Source organism: Aureobasidium namibiae (assembly GCF_000721765.1).
Source record: "Aureobasidium namibiae CBS 147.97 unplaced genomic scaffold scaffold_1, whole genome shotgun sequence".
Lineage (NCBI taxonomy): Eukaryota > Fungi > Ascomycota > Dothideomycetes > Dothideales > Saccotheciaceae > Aureobasidium > Aureobasidium namibiae.
The window spans coordinates 851,011-868,430 of NW_013581208.1; the positions used below are offsets into that span (position 1 = coordinate 851,011).

General features: G+C 52.4%; 8 protein-coding genes across 8 annotated transcripts; 4 read left to right on the forward strand and 4 right to left on the reverse strand.

Moving 5' to 3' along the window:
- Positions 1-259: 259 nt before the first annotated feature.
- M436DRAFT_36310 (uncharacterized protein) lies at positions 260-1,691 on the forward strand (the record flags this gene model as incomplete). The annotated part of the gene is made up of 2 exons (XM_013576368.1): positions 260-491; positions 547-1,691. The coding sequence occupies 2 exons, from the start codon at positions 260-262 to the stop codon at positions 1,689-1,691; spliced, it is 1,377 nt and encodes a 458-aa protein (XP_013431822.1).
- A 256-nt stretch (positions 1,692-1,947) lies between these two features.
- Positions 1,948-4,224, reverse strand: M436DRAFT_34947 (tRNA-dihydrouridine(47) synthase [NAD(P)(+)]; the record flags this gene model as incomplete). The annotated part of the gene is made up of 1 exon (XM_013576131.1): positions 1,948-4,224. The coding sequence occupies one exon, from the start codon at positions 4,222-4,224 to the stop codon at positions 1,948-1,950; it is 2,277 nt and encodes a 758-aa protein (XP_013431585.1).
- Positions 4,225-4,593: 369 nt separating this feature from the next.
- M436DRAFT_59599 (endoplasmic reticulum protein-like protein) lies at positions 4,594-5,387 on the forward strand (the record flags this gene model as incomplete). The annotated part of the gene is made up of 3 exons (XM_013576606.1): positions 4,594-4,749; positions 4,852-4,955; positions 5,015-5,387. 3 exons carry the CDS (start codon positions 4,594-4,596, stop codon positions 5,385-5,387), a joined length of 633 nt encoding a protein of 210 aa, XP_013432060.1.
- Positions 5,388-5,856: 469 nt separating this feature from the next.
- M436DRAFT_35400 (calmodulin-like protein) lies at positions 5,857-6,579 on the reverse strand (the record flags this gene model as incomplete). Its single annotated transcript, XM_013576215.1, has 4 exons — positions 5,857-5,888; positions 5,943-6,297; positions 6,384-6,440; positions 6,550-6,579. The coding sequence occupies 4 exons, from the start codon at positions 6,577-6,579 to the stop codon at positions 5,857-5,859; spliced, it is 474 nt and encodes a 157-aa protein (XP_013431669.1).
- A 569-nt stretch (positions 6,580-7,148) lies between these two features.
- Positions 7,149-9,568, reverse strand: M436DRAFT_34931 (PAB-dependent poly(A)-specific ribonuclease subunit PAN3; the record flags this gene model as incomplete). The annotated part of the gene is made up of 8 exons (XM_013576128.1): positions 7,149-8,305; positions 8,362-8,517; positions 8,569-8,713; positions 8,761-9,017; positions 9,072-9,208; positions 9,260-9,311; positions 9,363-9,428; positions 9,496-9,568. The coding sequence occupies 8 exons, from the start codon at positions 9,566-9,568 to the stop codon at positions 7,149-7,151; spliced, it is 2,043 nt and encodes a 680-aa protein (XP_013431582.1).
- Positions 9,569-10,503: 935 nt separating this feature from the next.
- M436DRAFT_30819 (uncharacterized protein) lies at positions 10,504-12,027 on the forward strand (the record flags this gene model as incomplete). The annotated part of the gene is made up of 1 exon (XM_013576082.1): positions 10,504-12,027. A coding segment is annotated over one exon (1,524 nt), but the record flags the coding sequence as incomplete, so codon positions are not given.
- A 189-nt stretch (positions 12,028-12,216) lies between these two features.
- Positions 12,217-13,412, reverse strand: M436DRAFT_36237 (plasma membrane iron permease-like protein; the record flags this gene model as incomplete). The annotated part of the gene is made up of 3 exons (XM_013576358.1): positions 12,217-13,079; positions 13,131-13,331; positions 13,385-13,412. 3 exons carry the CDS (start codon positions 13,410-13,412, stop codon positions 12,217-12,219), a joined length of 1,092 nt encoding a protein of 363 aa, XP_013431812.1.
- A 1,009-nt stretch (positions 13,413-14,421) lies between these two features.
- Positions 14,422-16,454, forward strand: M436DRAFT_35355 (uncharacterized protein; the record flags this gene model as incomplete). Its single annotated transcript, XM_013576207.1, has 4 exons — positions 14,422-15,664; positions 15,734-15,964; positions 16,023-16,305; positions 16,379-16,454. The coding sequence occupies 4 exons, from the start codon at positions 14,422-14,424 to the stop codon at positions 16,452-16,454; spliced, it is 1,833 nt and encodes a 610-aa protein (XP_013431661.1).
- Positions 16,455-17,420: the final 966 nt, after the last annotated feature.

Below are 17,420 nucleotides of genomic sequence, written 5' to 3' on the forward strand. Positions count from 1 at the left end.
AAGGCAGAGCGGCGTCCTGGAGTTGGCATTGTCGATTAGAGATATCCCCGCTGACGAATTGCATATGACAAGAGTGTTTGGAAAGCCATTTCTCGCTGACTGTGTACTGTGTTGTATAATGCATGATAGAAACAGCATAGGGGAAACATGCGGAAGCGGGCGAGGGCTTGACGTAAGCGGGGCATGCGATGGTGAGAGATGGAGTCGAGCGGACTTTGAACAAACTTGACTTGCAACAAACCAGCTCACACAAAACAACATGTCAGGCCTGCGCAATATCGCCAAAGGGGGCTGGCATCCGGGTGGTGGCAAGGATAGCGGCGGTAGCAGCAGCAGCAGTGGAGGAGGCAGCGGATGGCGCTCCAAGATCAACGACAAAATCCCCGGCCGCATCAACGACAGGATCCCAGGGAGCACGAGTAAGAGCGAGAGAGAACGCATAGAGGCAAGGGAAAATCATGTATCGCAGCCTTTGACTGCCTTGAGAGACCGTGAGCGATTCGAGAGGGGCCAGCAGGTATCGCCTTTGTGCTAACCACAACACAGCTGCCTCGTTCGCACCTCCACCGAAACACGTACACTACCATGGCCAAGCAGCAGCCAGTGGCTCCTCAAGCGCTCTTTCCACCACATCTAGCTACTCTAGCAATCCTGCAACCACAGCGGCCACACGTGGGCTGGGTGCTCCTCTGCCCAAGGAAATGATCCAGCAGCAGCAGTACGCTCAACAACAAGCAGAGCAAGAAGAAGAGGAAGCTTCTCGCCCACCACCGGGACCTTACCGCGTAGACACAACTGGCCTGTCAACTGCCAATCTGCCCAAGCCTCCTGTGCGGCGTGTCGACACTTCCTCTCCTGCCTCTCTCTCCTCGCAACCCAGACCTCCTCCACGTCAGATCGCTCCATCTCCCGCCGCTCGCGCTCCCCTGCCTCCTCCTCGCTCAACTCCCACCCCTCCTACTGCCGCACCTCGCCAACAACCCGCATTACCACCGAGACTCCCTCCGCGACAGAACTCGAATCCCGATCTAAACACTCCCCCACCTCCTCCTGCCTACTCGGAAGCCGTCCACGCACCTGTCCACGTATCTGCTCCAGATCAAGGCGCCATGAATCGACTTGCTCGTGCTGGTGTCAGTGTGCCAGGCTTCGACATTGGTTCCAGGACTCCACCAGCCCCTGCTCCCTCGCAACCATCTCAGATGAACGAGTTACAATCGCGCTTCTCCAGAATGTCATCCTCCAACTCCACGAATGACCAACCATCACAATCCTCGAATGCAGTGTCCTCACGCTTCGGAAACATGGTTTCACGTCAAGCAAGCAACCCACAGGTTCAATCTCGTCTCGCAGGACTGGCTTCCTCGCCCACTGTCCGAAACCACGCTGCGAACATTGCTTCATCACCTGCTGTTCAGAAACAAGCGGTCCAGCATGCCGGTACCTTTGCTTCTGCATCCGGTGCCTCTCCACAGCAGGCACAGGCTCTGCAGTCAGGCTTCTCGCGGGTCGCTGCCTCACCTACAGCCATGAATCTCGCTACTCAACACGCTGGTACTGTTGCTTCGGCCGCTTCGTCTTTCACCCCAAATGCTGCTGCTGGGAAGAAGCCACCTCCTCCACCACCGAAAAAACGAGAGCTGCAGGCCGATGCTCCGCCAGTCCCGTTGTCGAGCAAGCCTAGATTTTGAATATTACAAGACTATATTGGATTCACCTTTTATCATCCATAGTCGTCTAGACGTGTATAGAATTGAGGTCTATTCGTTGATCATGATGTGAACATCTTGTAGGCTGTTGTGAAATGTGCTACAGGGTGATGGCCCGAGCGAAATGATCTCGTTCTTGTACATATCTCAGAACCGTGGTTTCCCATCTGCAGCAATCATCTACCCCTTATCTACGTCGTGTACGATCCGTAGTCCCAAAGCGATATCCTCAAGGCATTCAACCTTCAGCCTCAATCTCGTAGCTGTTACTCTTGTGCTTGGGCTGGAAATTGAAGTCCTTGTGTGCCGGTCCCAAGAACATTTCACTAATCTTGATCCAGTCCTTGTAGTTGGCGCTGCTAAGCAACGTCTCCAACTCGTCTCTGCCGCGGAAAGCAGGGGGTCTGTCGTTCATGTGCGGCGGCAAGTGTTCGAGCAGGCCAATGGGCACGTATCTGCAACTAAAACTTAACCACTCGAGAAGGAAGCGACGTGTGATGCCCACACCAATCTCGTCAGAGCCCCAGTTCTCCAGACCGAAACGTGTGAATTGTTCAATGTATTGCAGTCTCTCCGAAGCGCTCTTGTCCAGATACTGCCCAGTCTGGATTTCCTCAAAGATCCAGGGCTTGATCAATGCACCGCGACCGATCATGGCCGAGTCCACATTGGCGTTGTTGACAGCATCAAAGTAGTCAACGTGAGAGTAAACGTCACCGTTACCACAGAAGTACGGTAGGGAATTGTTTGAAGCGGTCATGTCACGAGCGTCTGCCTCTCGGATAGTGTCTGTCACCTCTGCTTGCTTTTGCTTCAATCTGTTGACCAAGGCCGAGCATTCAGCAATGTACTCCCAGTTGGCTTGGCGAGTGTATCTTTGTTGACGGCTTCGGCCATGCAGAGTGATAGCAGCAACACCGCATGACCCGTCACCAGCTGCCATGGCTTCCTCACCTCCAAGGACGAGACGTTGGACAAGCCTGTCAGCAGTGGGGTGGTTGTCCTTGGTGCCCATACGGATCTTGACGGTGATGGGGACTTCGCCAGAGACAGCGTTCATACCACGCAGAATCTTCTCCAGCTTGCCAGGCGAGTCCATGAGCGCAGAGCCAGCGCCCTGTCTGTACACCAGATCAATGGGACATCCACAGTTCAAATCGATGGCACGGATGCTGGGGCAGAGGGCGGTAAGGATCTCGGTGGTCTTGAGGACGTTCCATGGCTTGTTTCCTGCAATCTGGACACCAAACTTGAGATCCTTTGAGTTGTCGTAGCCAGCAACAATAGACTTGGGAGTGTACTTGGGAGGCGTGATTTCGGACTCGTGGGCCTTGGCCAGAGCCCATTCGCCCTTCTCACCTTGGATCAGGGGCAGGCCCATGGCCATCTCGGACCATGTGACCTGAGCACCGAGACCAACGCACAAACGTCTGAAGGGAAGGTTTCCTTGTGTGGTCAATGGGGCTAGGACCGGTGTCTCTGGGCCGTAGTAGATCCTACGCTTCTCGGAGGCACGCACAGGTGCTTCTGTGAATTGGGCGCGACGCTCTTCAAGCGACATGGTTTCGGCGGGTGCTGTTTGTTCCTCTTCCGGCTTGTTTGCTGCGTAGTATTTGTTCATTTCGGTCTGGCGCTTTTCCAGCCAGGCCACGTAGGCCTCGGACTTGGGCATACCGGTCTTCTTCTTTCTGAGTTCGATTTTGGCTCCCATCGAGACAACGTTGACCACTCCCACACCCTCCTCTTCTTCTGCTTGAGCACCGTCGCTCGAGGCCTTGTCATTGTCCAGAAGAACCAGTTCCTTGCGACCATCAGCGGTCTCCCTCTCGGTAGAGTGAGAGCCAGCGAAGCGGCACTTCCAACCTGCATTGCACTTCCCCTTGACCTCGAAAATTGGGCACTTTGTGCCGAAAGTAGTCAAGTCATCGCGCTTGCCTTCAGCCAGGTACTTGCGGAGGTTGTGTTCCATTCTGCACTTGTCGCCGAAGGGACACTCTGTGGGTGAGAACTCGTTGTTGTGAACGCGAGTCTTGCACAGCTGGAGAGCATCGCGCGAGCTGCCAAAAGTCCTAGCCTTGTTCTGGCCGCGGTTCTTCTGCTTCTTGTCCTTGGACTGCTGTTGCGATTCGTGCTTGCTTCCTTCGGCGGCGTCGTCGGGGTTCTCTTCTGAGACTTGCTCGGGTCTTGCAGCAGGCTGGGGATTGTGAATCAGGTACTCCTTCTTGATGGGTGCGACGCCCTTGGTTCTCGGCTTGGGGTCCACGGCACCCAAGACAGGGTCCTGCTCCAGCTTGACTCTCTTAGAGGGTTGCCCGTCGCCATTGCGCTCGACCTTCTCGGCACGTGTGGTGGCCGAGTCGAAGGGAAGGATTTCGGTCTGGGGGTTGGCAGGTTCGATCGAGTCGCCGGGGGCTGGACGCTTCAAGGGCTCGGAGGGATTGAGAGGGTTGACAGTGGGCTGAGCAGGTGCTGTGGTGCCTGCGCCGTTGAGCGACTTGTCGGTGTTGTCTGCCATGTTTGCGAGAGCGAATGATTGTCTGGACTGGTGCTGTCTCTTTTGCAGCGGCGACACTTTTTCGACCGATGGACGATAAGCTTCTTATCGTGCACGGATGATGGTGGAGCGGCACCTCCTCGGCTCGCTCGAGCAAGCAGCGCAACCGTGTTGCAACTTGCAACCGTGTCGGAAGGACCGGTGGCCCCAGCTTCGTAGTGACGGAGCTCTCTGTGACGTATGCGGGTTTGTTTCGTACGTGTTGGCTTCGCAGCTCCCGGCCGGTTTTGCGCGGACGACGTCCTGTAGAAATAGAGACATCCACCTTCTCCTGTTCCCCTCCTCCCCTTCCTACACTCATCCCAAACCACACACCACCCATTGCCCACCATGACGCTCTACTACAGTCTTGTCTTCGCCCTTCTCGTCTTCGAGATGGTCGTCTTCATGTCCCTGATTGTGCCCATGCCTTTCAGCTGGAAGCGCAAGCTCCTGACTTTCATCTCCGAGAGTCCCGTCATAGCAAAGCTGCAGTATTGGATAAAGGTACATATCCCATCTTCTCTGGCCCACGTTCCGTCCGCGTCTCGGTCCAGTGGCCCATGACCTCCAACTCGTCTCTAGCTCCAATGCTCACAAGACCACTAGATCACCTTCGTCTTCATCCTGATCCTGTTTGTTGACAGCGTCAACCGCGTCTACCGCGTCCAGCTCGAGCTTGCTACAGCCAACAAGAACAACACTGGCGGCGGGTAAGCTTCCCTGCCCTCTCTTTCGGCATCGAGTGCAATTTGCTAACCTCTTCACTCAGCACTGCTGCCGTTGGCGGTATCGAACGCATGGAGATCCAGGCCCGCAAGTTCTACTCGCAACGCAACATGTACCTCTGCGGCTTCACCCTCTTCCTCTCTCTGATCCTCAACCGCACCTACGGTATGATCCTTGAGGTGCTCCGTCTCGAGCTTGAGAACAGACAGATGAAGGGTACCGATGGACCTAAGGACGCCAAGCTCAACGAGGCCAGCAGCATTGGCGAGGTCGGCCGCCTGAAGAAGGAGCTCGCTGCCAAGGACCGTGACATTGAAACTCTCAAGAAGCAGGCTCAGGGTCTCTCCACCGAGTACAACCGTCTTGGTGACCAGGTCTCTGGCGCTCCCGACAGCGTCCCCAAGAAGGACCGATAAATCAATCGCCCAACACCCCAGCACCCCAGCACTGTCAGAGCATATCAACAGCTCGACTCAATTCAGCATCCCCCCGGAGTCAAGGGCATATGCCTAGAAAAAGTATCACACACACCAGGTCGAGAGAAACTCCTTAGTGTATACGATAGCCACGCAGAATAACTGTATACCATATGATATTTTTGCCCTCAATTCTTGCATCGTTCGTTTTTTCAAAGTCATGTCACACGACACCTGGGTTTGGAGTCTTGTGTGATGTACGTGATGGTTTCCACACTCGCCGGTGGTAATTAGATCCCGTCTGTTACATAGATCCATACTCAAAACCCTCCATCCTGCCTGTTTTCCGTGATATTCTCGTAGTAGATTCATGTATCCTTGAGCTCCTGGGCTAAACCGTAACCTGCACGAATTGGCCTTCTAGAAGAAAAAGAAAAGACGTCAAGCATACTGTTGAGCCTGACGATCCTTAAACACTCATGATCTTGACAAACTCGTCGTCTGCGGACTCGCATTAGCTGTTGCCTTGTTCGCTGTCAACTCGAGTAAACTCACAATCAATGTTGCCATCTCCATTAGCATCCGCCTCCTTGATCATCTCATCAATCTCCGAATCAGACAAGTTTTCACCAATGCTCTTCATAACATTTCTCAGCTCCTCTGCAGAAATGGTGCCGCTGCCATCTCTGTCGAAGACGGCGAATGCCGCTCTCAATTCAGACTCGCTGTCTGCTTGCTGGACCTTGCGGCCCATCATTGAGAGAAACTCGTCGAATTCAATGGAGCCAGAGCCGTCCTTGTCGATTTCATTGAGGATGTCTTCGAGTTCGGTTTGGGAGGGCTCTTGGCCGAGGGAGCGCATGACTTCGCCCAGTTCGTCGACTGTGATGTTGCCGTTTCCATCCTTGTCCTGTCGAGAAACAAGAGAGCTATCGTTAGTGTGCAACTCTCATGCAATTTTCGTGGTTTCTTCTGTTGTAAAGGGAAAGAACTTACGAAAACGTTGAAGACCTCCTTGAGCTCCTGAATTTGCTCTGGTGTGAGGTTCTCTGCCTAGAAGAGGTGGACGTGTCAGTCATGTCTGCTCTTTTTGCAAAAGCGACTGATTCGTCCATGTCACTGCTTGCGGTGGTGTGGCCGGGGTCGCCCTCCTATGACATACCATGCTAGGTCTTCTCTGGTGTGCCGACATGATTGCGGTGTATCTGTGTATCTGGAGATGGAATGACTGTTGGCTTCTAACAGAAACAAAAAGCGAGGAGAAGACGGTGGTAGGAACGAAGCTATTGTTGTGGCTGCCTTGATGTTTCAAAGAAGAAGGGGGGAGCCCAGTTCTGTTTCGACTTTGGGTCTTTTTCGTGTGCTTTCCACCAAGGGTCCTTTCCCTCTCTGCTGCTTCGTCGGGTCTGGAGCGTCACATCACATGCTTGTTTTTCTTGGTCCTTTTCGGGACAAAGGTGCGCCTTACTCCTTTCGGGAATGTGGGGTCACTTGGAGGGGTCTATGAATAATAGATATCCTTACGCGAATACTCTTATATTCTAGATATCGCTATAGTAAAAGCAAGGGAACAGAGCTATTGGAGTTGAACATCCACGAGTCATATAGCCAGCAAGGTTCCTGAGCCATCGTGTTGGTATAATCAGATACAGGCAGGGTGGTACTCTCAGCACGCCAAACATGGTCAAGCCTTGTCTCCAGAGCAGTCGATGTGAATGAATGTTTTCTAATTTTTTTTGGTGCTGTCTATACGATCATAGTCTATCTTCTCCCACTCTGTCCAGCCTTCATCAACTCTGTCCAAGCGCTCTCGAACCCTCTCTTCACTTCTCTGTAGCTGACGACGAAACAATTCTGCTCGTCTCTACTGACCAACATGATTTTCTCTTCAATACCAGCGTCCATCTTGTTCAAGCATGTCAAGACGTGTCCAAGATCAAGAACAGGCCGACCATCTGCGTCAACCTGGTGAAACACAAAGTCACGGAACAATTTGAGATAATAGCGTTCTCCAGTCTCGGACCAGGCAGATGACGTATGGTTGAGGGTATGAGGAGCAGCAGCTTGGTTTGGGTTCGCGGCGCTAGATGACAAAGTCGTCTCGGGCCGCTCAAGAACCATGTTAAGCTTGGTGAGCAGGCGTACAAGGCGCGCATTCTCGAGCTCGCGAGATAGGTTGCTCGTCAGCGAGTCAGCCTCGTGCAGACTGGCATCAAAGGTCAATGTTATTTGTGACGAGATCAGCGAAAGGAAGCTGTCGATATCATGGTCTGAAGACGTGGTCGCTGCTGCAGAACCTGGTGAGCTTGTTGGCGCTTGTGTTGGCGTCGTTGGCGCAGCTGGGGTCAGTAGCCAAGCGACTACTTCACGCATCTTTTCGCTGTATGCTCGGCCAACATGCTCCAGAGATTTTTGAGTGTTGTGATGGGCCGTGGGGTTCTTGTTGGCTATACAGAGTATCAAACGACCCATTTGCAGTATATCGTCTTGTTGAAGCTCTGATATGCTGCGGCCCTGCTCGTACTGGGTGATGTCGAGGATACCGCAAGAGTTCAATCGCAGTCGATTCTTGGATGTGATGAGAATCTTCTGAGGGATCATGAGGCGAGCAGCAAGGCCTATAGAATGGATGGCCTTGATAGCAGATGCTAGCTGGACGATGTAACCCCATAACTCATGATCAGTCACGTAAATCGCTGGGGATCGCGCCAGAGTGACTCCCGGGTTTCTGGCAGTAGGAGTGAAGATCTTGTCAGCTAGAGTTTGCGAGAGCGGATGGTAGTCGGTGACGACAATCAGAGAACTATCTCCGAAGGCTCTAGTAGTGAAAGCGTCATGAACAGTAACGACGTTCCCGTTACTGATACGCTTCCAAGTCTGAATAGTACGGATCGCATTCTCATCGGTCAGTCGGAAGCCTGCAGTTGTATTGTGAGCTCTCAAACACTCGAACGATAGCAGACGGAGTTCCTACCTTCTAGACGTCTTAGAGCATAGTTGTATCCATCCTTGCTCGAAGTAGCTTTATACACCCAGCTGGGATAGCCATAAGCTGATGCGGACTTCTGAGCGTTAGTATCAAGAGCCACTAGCGAATGAAAGTGCTCTATTTGCTGAGGTAATGCTGTATCTGCGGGAGGTAAGTTTCTTGGGATCGGTAGTCTTGAGCCACATGACTTACTGGAGAAAGTCTGGAGAGATGCCTCAGATTTGCGTTGCATCTCCTCACGTAAGTGATCGGGAATGAAGAAGTCGTGAGTCGTCCGCTGGTAAGCCATCAAATTCTCTCGATGAGGCCCCAATGGCGCATAAAGATGGTAGCTGAGCTGGACCACAGTCAGTATATGCTTGCAACGAAGGAGTATTGGCATACTGGATGAGCGAAAGCAGCAGCAGCTGAGAACATCGAACTCGCAGCCAAGGTGGAAGCATCCTGAGCGTATGGGTTGATCTGCGGAGCATGAGAAGCATCGGAATTTCCTTGCATGGTGAATGGATCGAAAGAAGAAATGTTGTTGGCAGAAGAACCACTCTCAGTCTGAGGCACAAAATTCTGAGGGACGAACTCTTGTATACCACGCTGGGACCATTCTGCTGATGGTTGCTTGGCTGTTACGACAGGAACTGCCGCTGAAATAAGTCAGTCGATTGAACACAGCTCGCGACAACTCTGCTAGACCATACCTGTTGATTTTGGGGTGAACACTGCTGCCGAAGCCGCTTTTGGAGAAATGCCGAGAGTCTTTGCGGGCTGCACATTGTTCGTGACAGGCGATAGAGGTTTGAACGACGGAGAATCAACGCTCAGAAAACGTTTAGCGCTATGCAGCCGTGAGCTCTTGACGAAAAACAATAACTCATGCTGTACGCACCTTTCTGCTTGTTGACTGGGTTTTGAAGGTAGTTCATGGTTGTAAGGACAACCTGGAACATATCAGAGGGATTGATCTCAAGGAAAGGGCGCACAGAACTGACCATTGTTCTGGGCTCTGCAACTACCATAGATGGTTACGTTTCTGCAGAGGACGTTCTTTGTATTCTCTGCGAACGTGTCAGATTATACAATCAGCTAAGTCTTTCGGGATCTAACGCGATCTAGAGTACATACCACGTCCTTTGGGCCTTGGAGATTGATGCCTTCTACGCATATCGCCTGGGCTGCTAGCACCTGATGCTGCCATGGTGTTGAAAGTAGCTTCGCGGTGAGAAGTCTTCTGGGTTCGGTAGGTGGTCGTCTTGGAGCATTCGCAGAACTTGATTGTGCTCACGGAAGTGTCGATGTAGATTGATCTCGTGGGCGGAGATGAGTAATCAGAGAATAGTAGAGACTCTGCAGTAGAAAGCCAAGCACAAACCAGTAGCCTGAAGGCAGAAATCGATGACAAGATAGAGAGGCTGCTGATGTCGGAAGGATAGAAATAGCCTGAGCGCTGCAGCACGATCTCGGGTAACAAGAAATCGAAAAGCAAGGTACAGTGTCTGCATGGGCAGAAGTCAGATGGGGAGCAAGATATGAAGAACCAATGACTGTGGTAGTGTGACAAGAAAGATCAAGAGATGGACAAGGGGGCTGCCGGCATGCAAGCCCGAGAATTAGGAGAGGGACGGGTTAGGCGTAGCATTAGGTGCTTCACATACCTAATGAGAGCAAAGCACAGAAGACATTATGTTGACAACAGTTTGTGCCGAATACAAAGCAAAAGTAAGAAGCCGCGTCCAATACGGCTGGGTATGCACAAGCGACAGAGGGTGAGAGTGGAAGCAGTCGTTGGTTCAGGAAAGCGTCGGTATGTGCCGGGCAGTGCTCGACAGCAACAAAGCGAGACTGCAGAGTCAAGGGTATGTGTCTTTGAAGACACGATATGTATTGATAGCGGGAGTCAGAGGAGGAAAGTCCGACAGCAAGATATCTTGGTGCAGCCAGAGTACAGGGTCGATTGGACAGGTGAGGCCACGCGATGGCTGTCGGCATGCGGCCTTCCTCGTCGGCCACGACCCGCGGCGAGTCGCGAGTCATGGACCGACGGCTTGCCAAGCATGACATGGACACCTTGGTGTTCATTCAGAAAGTCGACATGGCCTCTGGCCTTCTTTGCTGATGCGCGACGACGACGACATGTCGGCACCTTCAACAGACATATCACAGCTCTCGCAGCAGCAGCAACTCGCGCTGCAACAAGTCACTTCGGTGACAGACCAGGACCTTGACACAGCTCTGGCCTTGCTACAGCGCTGTCAATGGAATGCTCAGATCGCAATCACGCGCTTCTTCGACGGCGATGCTGATGTCGTCGACGTCGACGTCCCTCCACCCCAAGACACTCGCCGCTCCGAGAACCTGGCCGCCAGTCTCGATGCCGCCGCTTCCACCAGAAGCTTCAGATCGACCCCCGATGGCCTGCAGCAAGCTCCTCGCGTTGTCCCTACACCAGAAAGCCAGCTGTCCCAGCCAGCGCCCTTCGTCTTGCAGCTGCTCTTCCTGCCCTTCAACCTGACCTACTCTATCTTCACCCGTGTCTTTGGCGCTCTCGGCTACATCTTCCCCGTCCTACCTCGCCTCCTGCACCGCATCTTCCCTCTGCAGTCCGCTCGTCCCAACAACTCCGACAAACGGCCCTTGAACCCTCGCGACACGGCTTCTCGCTTTATCCGCGACTTTGAGGAAGACTACAACGTCGAGCCAAACACTATCCCCTTCTTTGAGAATGGCTATGCCCAAGCCTTTGACCTAGCCAAACGAGACCTCAAATACCTGCTGGTCATTCTGCTGTCCCCGGAGCATGATGACACCGCCCCTTTCGTCCGCGATACTCTGCTTTCGCCACAGGTCAAGGAGTTCATCCAAGCTCACGCTTCTGATCTGGTTCTTTGGGCTGGGAGCGTCCAAGACTCGGAAGCCTACCAGGTTGCCAACGCCCTCAACGTCACAAAATTTCCCTTTACCGGTCTGATCGTCCATACTCCCTCCGTCTCATCAACCTCTATGTCTCTCATCGCTCGCGTCGCTGGTCCAGTGCCCCCGTCAGACTTTCTTGTCAAGATGCAAGATGCCATGCAAAAGCGCGACCAAGAGTTGGAAGGCGCGAGGAGACAGAGATCCGAGCAACAGGCTTCAAGATCTCTTAGAGAAGAGCAGAATAGTGCATACGAGCGGTCCCTGGCTCAAGACAGAGAGAGGGCTCGCCAGAGAAAGGAAGCTGAAGCTGCCCAACAAAAGGCCGAACGTGAAGAAAGAGAACGCGCAGAGGCAAAACAGCAAAAGGCACAGAATGTCTTGCAGTGGAGGAAATGGCGCTTGCACTCATTGCCGCATGAACCTGCTCCTACTGCCAGCGATGTAGTGCGCATCAGCGTCAGAATGCCCTCAGGCGAGAGAGTGATACGCAAGTTTGGCGCTGACGCTCCGCTCGAAGAGCTATATGCGTTCGTTGAATGCTACGACATCATGCAGAACGACGAGCTGGCGTCACGAGAGGGAACCTCTGAGCCGAGCGGCTACAGGCACGAATACGAGTTCCAGTTGGTCTCGCCCATGCCTCGCGAAGTGTACGGTCTTGATCAGGGCGGCACTCTAAAGTCTCGTGTTGGAAGAAGTGCGAATCTAATGGTAGAAAAACTGGTAGAAGATGACGACGACGACATTATTGGAGACGAAGGAGAAAAGTCGACATAGTGTGAAACGACGATACAAACGGCTACTCTCAATGTACAACAAAAGCCGACATGCATGTGATTCAGCGTTGTGTATATGCTAGGTGATGGTATCTTCTCCTTCTCGGTTCTTCTTATCCTACCTCTTCAGCTTCGTAATCGTTTGTGCTTTTGTCTCTCATCCCTCAATTTCTCTAATCGCTGTAGTCGTTGCGGCTTCATTCGAGGCCTTCTTCTGCATTGTTTCCGTTACATCAACTTGGCTGGAACTCTCGCTGTCGGCTTTCTTTGATTTAGCCTTCATCAGGGGCCAGTGACCACGTTGCTCTTTGTAGCGCATGGAGACGAAGGCGACGATTACTGCAATCCAGTACAAGTTGTAGGCGAGCACTGAACCGTAGGTTGCAGAATTCTGCCAGCCCAAGATTGCATTGAACAGGCCCCAGCCTGAAGTGTCGATCTCTGGATTGCAACAGTTGACGTGCCAGACGGACTTTGTAATGTCGTAAGATCCAGGGCCACTGCCGACCTCAGAAGCATCACCACCGATGAGTTTGCTCCAGGTGTTGTTCTCAAAGAACCAGATTGCTTTGGAGAAGAGACCAGCAGCAACAAGGTAGAGAACGCAGGTCGAAACGATGAGGAACACCTGCAGAGATGCCACATTGCCACCACGGTAGATCAGGTACCCAACCAAGCAGCCAGCTCCAAGACCAGTGACAACAGCTAGAGGAAAGGATGTAGCTGGAAGCCCGAGGGAAACGCCACCGATGAAGACGACAGCTTCAAGACCTTCTCTCATCACGGTGATGAAAGGAAGCATGAACATGGCGTACTTTTCGGCAAATCGCTTGAAGCGGGTGGTCGCCTTGCCCTTGTTCTGGTCCTTTTCTTCCAAAGCCTTGGCCAGCTTGACTTGCCATTTGGTTTGTAGTTTCGACACACGAAGCAGAGCGGCGCCCATGATCGAGATGATGATTGCTGCAATCAAGCCGAAGACGCCTTCCCATATGTCTTCGGTCGCAGCGAAATGATCCTTGCCTTGAGTAGGTGTTAGTGCTGCAAGATGATCGATGTTTCGATTCAGCTTACCGAGGCCATAGAATGCTCCGATGAAAGCACCACCAATGATCAAACAGACCACTAGACCAAGTCCAATTCCCCACCAGACTTGAGCTCTCAATTTCTTGTAGACTGTGGGATCTTGAGGATCAAGAGTCTGCTTCAGAAATGACAGCAAGACGGAGACGATGATGCTACATTCGAGGCATTCTCTGAAGCAAATGAAGAAGACTGTGCCATGATCAGTGAAGTCCACGGTGCTTCGTAGTCATGGATAAACGCACTAGGTACAGCAAAGACATTGGCACCCATGGCTGAGATGGTGCTGTCTGGCAGAGAATTGGGATAAGATGGATATGATCAAGATTGATTTGATCGGAATGAGAGGAGATGGGGACACTGATCTGATAACGGCGACCCTCGCGACCTCGGCCACCAGCACTTTCATTTTTTCCCTCAAAAGCATGCGTGTTTCCTCAGGGTGCGTGTTGAGTGGTGCCACCGGCCTTCTAGAGTTAAGCTAGCCATCCGTGGCGTTACTGGCCTCCGTCGTTGCCGGGATTCTTCGAAAACCTGCCGGGAAAGAAGAGAGCGGGAATGCGAGCAGCGACGACTGCAATACGAATTGGTGCAATGGCACCCTCCGCTCGTTCTTCAGTCATGACAACCTGCTCTCATCAACAACAACAAAGCATACCGTCAGTTTGAGATGAACCCCAGTCGCCAGCACTCTCCATCTTGATCGACAGCCAAGGACTTTGAAGGGGCCTTGGTGAGGCTTGGATTGCATGCGGATCAGATAAGCGATTCGCGCGAGGTGGGGCGGGCGCTCTGGATCAACCACGTTTTCATCAGCTTCTCCATTCACCCATCGTTTAGCATTGCGGTACGACCTGGCAAAGTGCATCCTTCGAAAAGAAAAAGCCTCGTGGAATAATACTCGTTTGAGTACCTCAGGCCACTGCCATGACTTCTTATCGGTCCTACAGAGTGCTTGACATGGATCGTGAGCCATACAACACCCAGTCGATTACTTGCTCCATTCGCGAGAGAAGCATCGCCCGGAGGATCACGGAAATACCTTGGTTATACGAACAAACAATCATGGTGACTTTGAGCGGCTGTGACATGTGGCGTTCTAGCCCATGTTTAGCCCACCGGTGTCGCGGATCGTAAAAACTTCCCAAGCTGCATACCCCTCCATCTTATCAATCATATCATCTTCCCACTCTTCATCCTTCCCATGCCCACCTGATTTTTCGTACTAGATTCTTATCAGATCGTTCCTGGTAATTCGCTGGCACGCCCACGTCCTGGAACCATGGCAGGCCGTATTCTTCAATTCTTATCTGGCCTCACCCTACTTCTCACAATATGTCAAGCTGCGGTCATAGAAAAATACTTCAACATGACATGGGTGATGGCCAATCCTGACGGAATGCAGGAGAGAAAAGTAATTGGTGTTAACAATACATGGCCGCTCCCTGTTCTGGAGGTCAACAAGGGTGATCGACTCATTGTCCATGTCTACAACGGCCTTGGAGATAAATCGACGAGTATTCACTGGCACGGCTTGTTCCAAAATTCCACAAACGAAATGGACGGACCGTCAATGCAGACCCAATGTCCCATTGTTCCCGGCGCATCCTTCACATATGATTTCACGGTGGACCAAAGCGGAACGTATTGGTACCATTGTCACACCGACCTTTGCTATCCCGATGGCTACCGACAGATGCTGCTCGTCCACGATGACGATGCCTGGTTCACGAACCAGTACAAGGAAGAATTCGCGGTCACTGTCAGCGACTGGTACCACAACCTGGTAGAAGACATCACGTTCATCTCTCTGTCGAACCCGACTGGTGCCGAACCTATTCCGTCCAACTTCCTTTTCAATGACTCGATCGCGAATACGAAGCTCTCGGTGGAACCAAACACCACCTACTTATTGAGAATCGTCAACACGGGTGCATTCGTTGCTCAATACTTCTACATCGAGGATCACGACTTCACGATTGTCGAGGTCGATGGTGTGTTTACCGAGCCACAACAGGCTAGCTTGATTTACGTGGCTGTTGCCCAGCGTTATTCTATCCTGTTTACAACGAAAGCCTCTACTTCTCGCAATTACGGTCTTGTCACTATCGCGGATCAAGTACTGCTGGACGGTATCCCGGATACACTGAGCCTCAACCAAACCAACTGGCTTCAGTACAACTCCTCGGCTGCTTTCGACCCAGTCAATGTGACGCTTAACGTTGTGGACGAGAACCCCGCCTTCGATGACTACTCTCTTGTCCCATACGACAAGGAACCCCTTTTCGCAAATCCTAGCAAAGTCATCAACTTGACCGTGTCGATGGGCATCCTCGAGAATGGCAAGCCGTACGCCTTTTTCAACGACCAGACTTACACTAAGCCCAAGGTACCCAGTCTCTACACTGCTCTCACTTCTGGCGAGGAAGCCACCAACGAGGCTGTGTATGGTGATTATACCAATGCTTTTGTTCTTGACCATCTCGATGTAGTGGAGGTTGTTCTCACTAACAACGACGGAGGCAGTATGTTCCCGTCTCTCATTCTACCTATCTCCACCGTGATTTCCTCAAGCTGATCGATCGTGTCTCCAGGTCATCCATTCCATTATCATGGACATAATTTCCAAGTCGTCAGCCGCTTTCCGTCTTACGGCGAGGACTTTTACTCGCTAGCCAACAACGTCAACCCTCAGGCTTACGATCCCAACAATCACACCGCATTCCCTAAGTATCCTATGCGTCGCGATGTTGCAGTTCTCCCGCCGATGGGCAATCTTGTCATTCGCTTCGTTGCGAATAATCCTGGAGTGTGGGCTTTCCACTGTGCGTATCTCTAGACGGTATATGACCCAGATAGGGATCAAGCTAACTTTTGCTCCAGGTCATATCGACTGGCACATGCAACAGGGCCTGGCTGCTACCTTCATCGAAGCACCGCTCGAGATGCAGAAGAGGCTCAGTGTTCCAGACGATCACTTTGCTGCTTGCAAGGCCGCCGGCATGCCGTACGCAGGAAATGCGGCTGCCAACACAAAAGACATCCTAGACCTAAGCGGGCAGAACAAACCGGCTCGTCCGGTCCCTGCAGGTTTCACGGCCAGGGGCATCGTAGCTCTGGTTTTCAGCTGCGTCGCAGCGTTTGCAGGCCTGGCGGCAATCACCTGGTAAGTCTTTTTTGAGATCGCGTTCCACAAGATCGCGAGCTGTGTAGCGGTGGCTGACACAAGAACGATACAGGTACGGAATGGCACCGCTTAGTTCGAGCGAGCAAGTCTCCATGGTCGCTTCGCATCTTCGCACAAGTGATGAGTGATGTCGATGGGAGAATGCATTATCGCACCAGTTGGGGTGTGGCAGCAAACTCAAGGACGAGACTGGTGTCTCACGGAGTCTGTGACGCTCTCACGCAATGCATGAATGACGTATGTAGACGATAGCATAGGTAGATGTGATGAATGCTTGCAATGATCTGATCATGTTCGCTACACAAGGATTGGGTTGCCCTGCTACCGTGATCAAATCAGAGGGAAGGACAATATCCAGAAGGATGTGCCTTTCTAGGTGGCAGACAAGGTCGAAAGTGGGGCCGGTTGGGCAAGAGATACATGTTCTGTCAACGGATTTATGATGGTCATAAACTAGGTATGTACCTAGGCTCGAGGTTCAGGATGCAGAGTAGAGGGGCACTGGTGAGAAGATGATGGTCGGTCAAAAGGTCAACCGTTGGACAAGCTGGGCCAAGCCAACGCGACTATTGCTGCAGATCTGCAGCTATCCAATGTTTGAACATAGTGAGCCCGCAGTCTTGGTACAGCACACGCAACGAACCGCGGAAGAGCGTTTCCGCGTTGAGTTCCCCTAGGGCAGGCAGGCAGGCCTTTGTGCCCTCGGAGCGACACGCAGAGTAAAGCCAGCTGGATGGTTGTTTATGGACGTTGGGAGATGTGGAGGAGTGAGAAGGAAGGGCAGGCAGGCGGCAAGCTGTGGAGGGAGGCTGAGAGGAGGGCTTGGTGTACAGATTTGACGGCAGCGTGGGGCAGGCAGGAATTGGCGAGCAAGCATGTCGCGGATCAGAAGCAGCTGCGGTCCACAGTTGTGGACCTGGAAAGGGAGTACATGGCTTGGCTTGGACTATCAGTACGCTGCAAGACTCGGACGAGAGTCAAACAGTGGAGAGAGTCGAGAAAAGCGAGTGCGAAGAGCGGTGCTGGGCACGACCTGTCAATTGCCTACCTAGTCCCTGCATTGGCGTGTGACTGTGGTCAAGCAGAATCTTAGG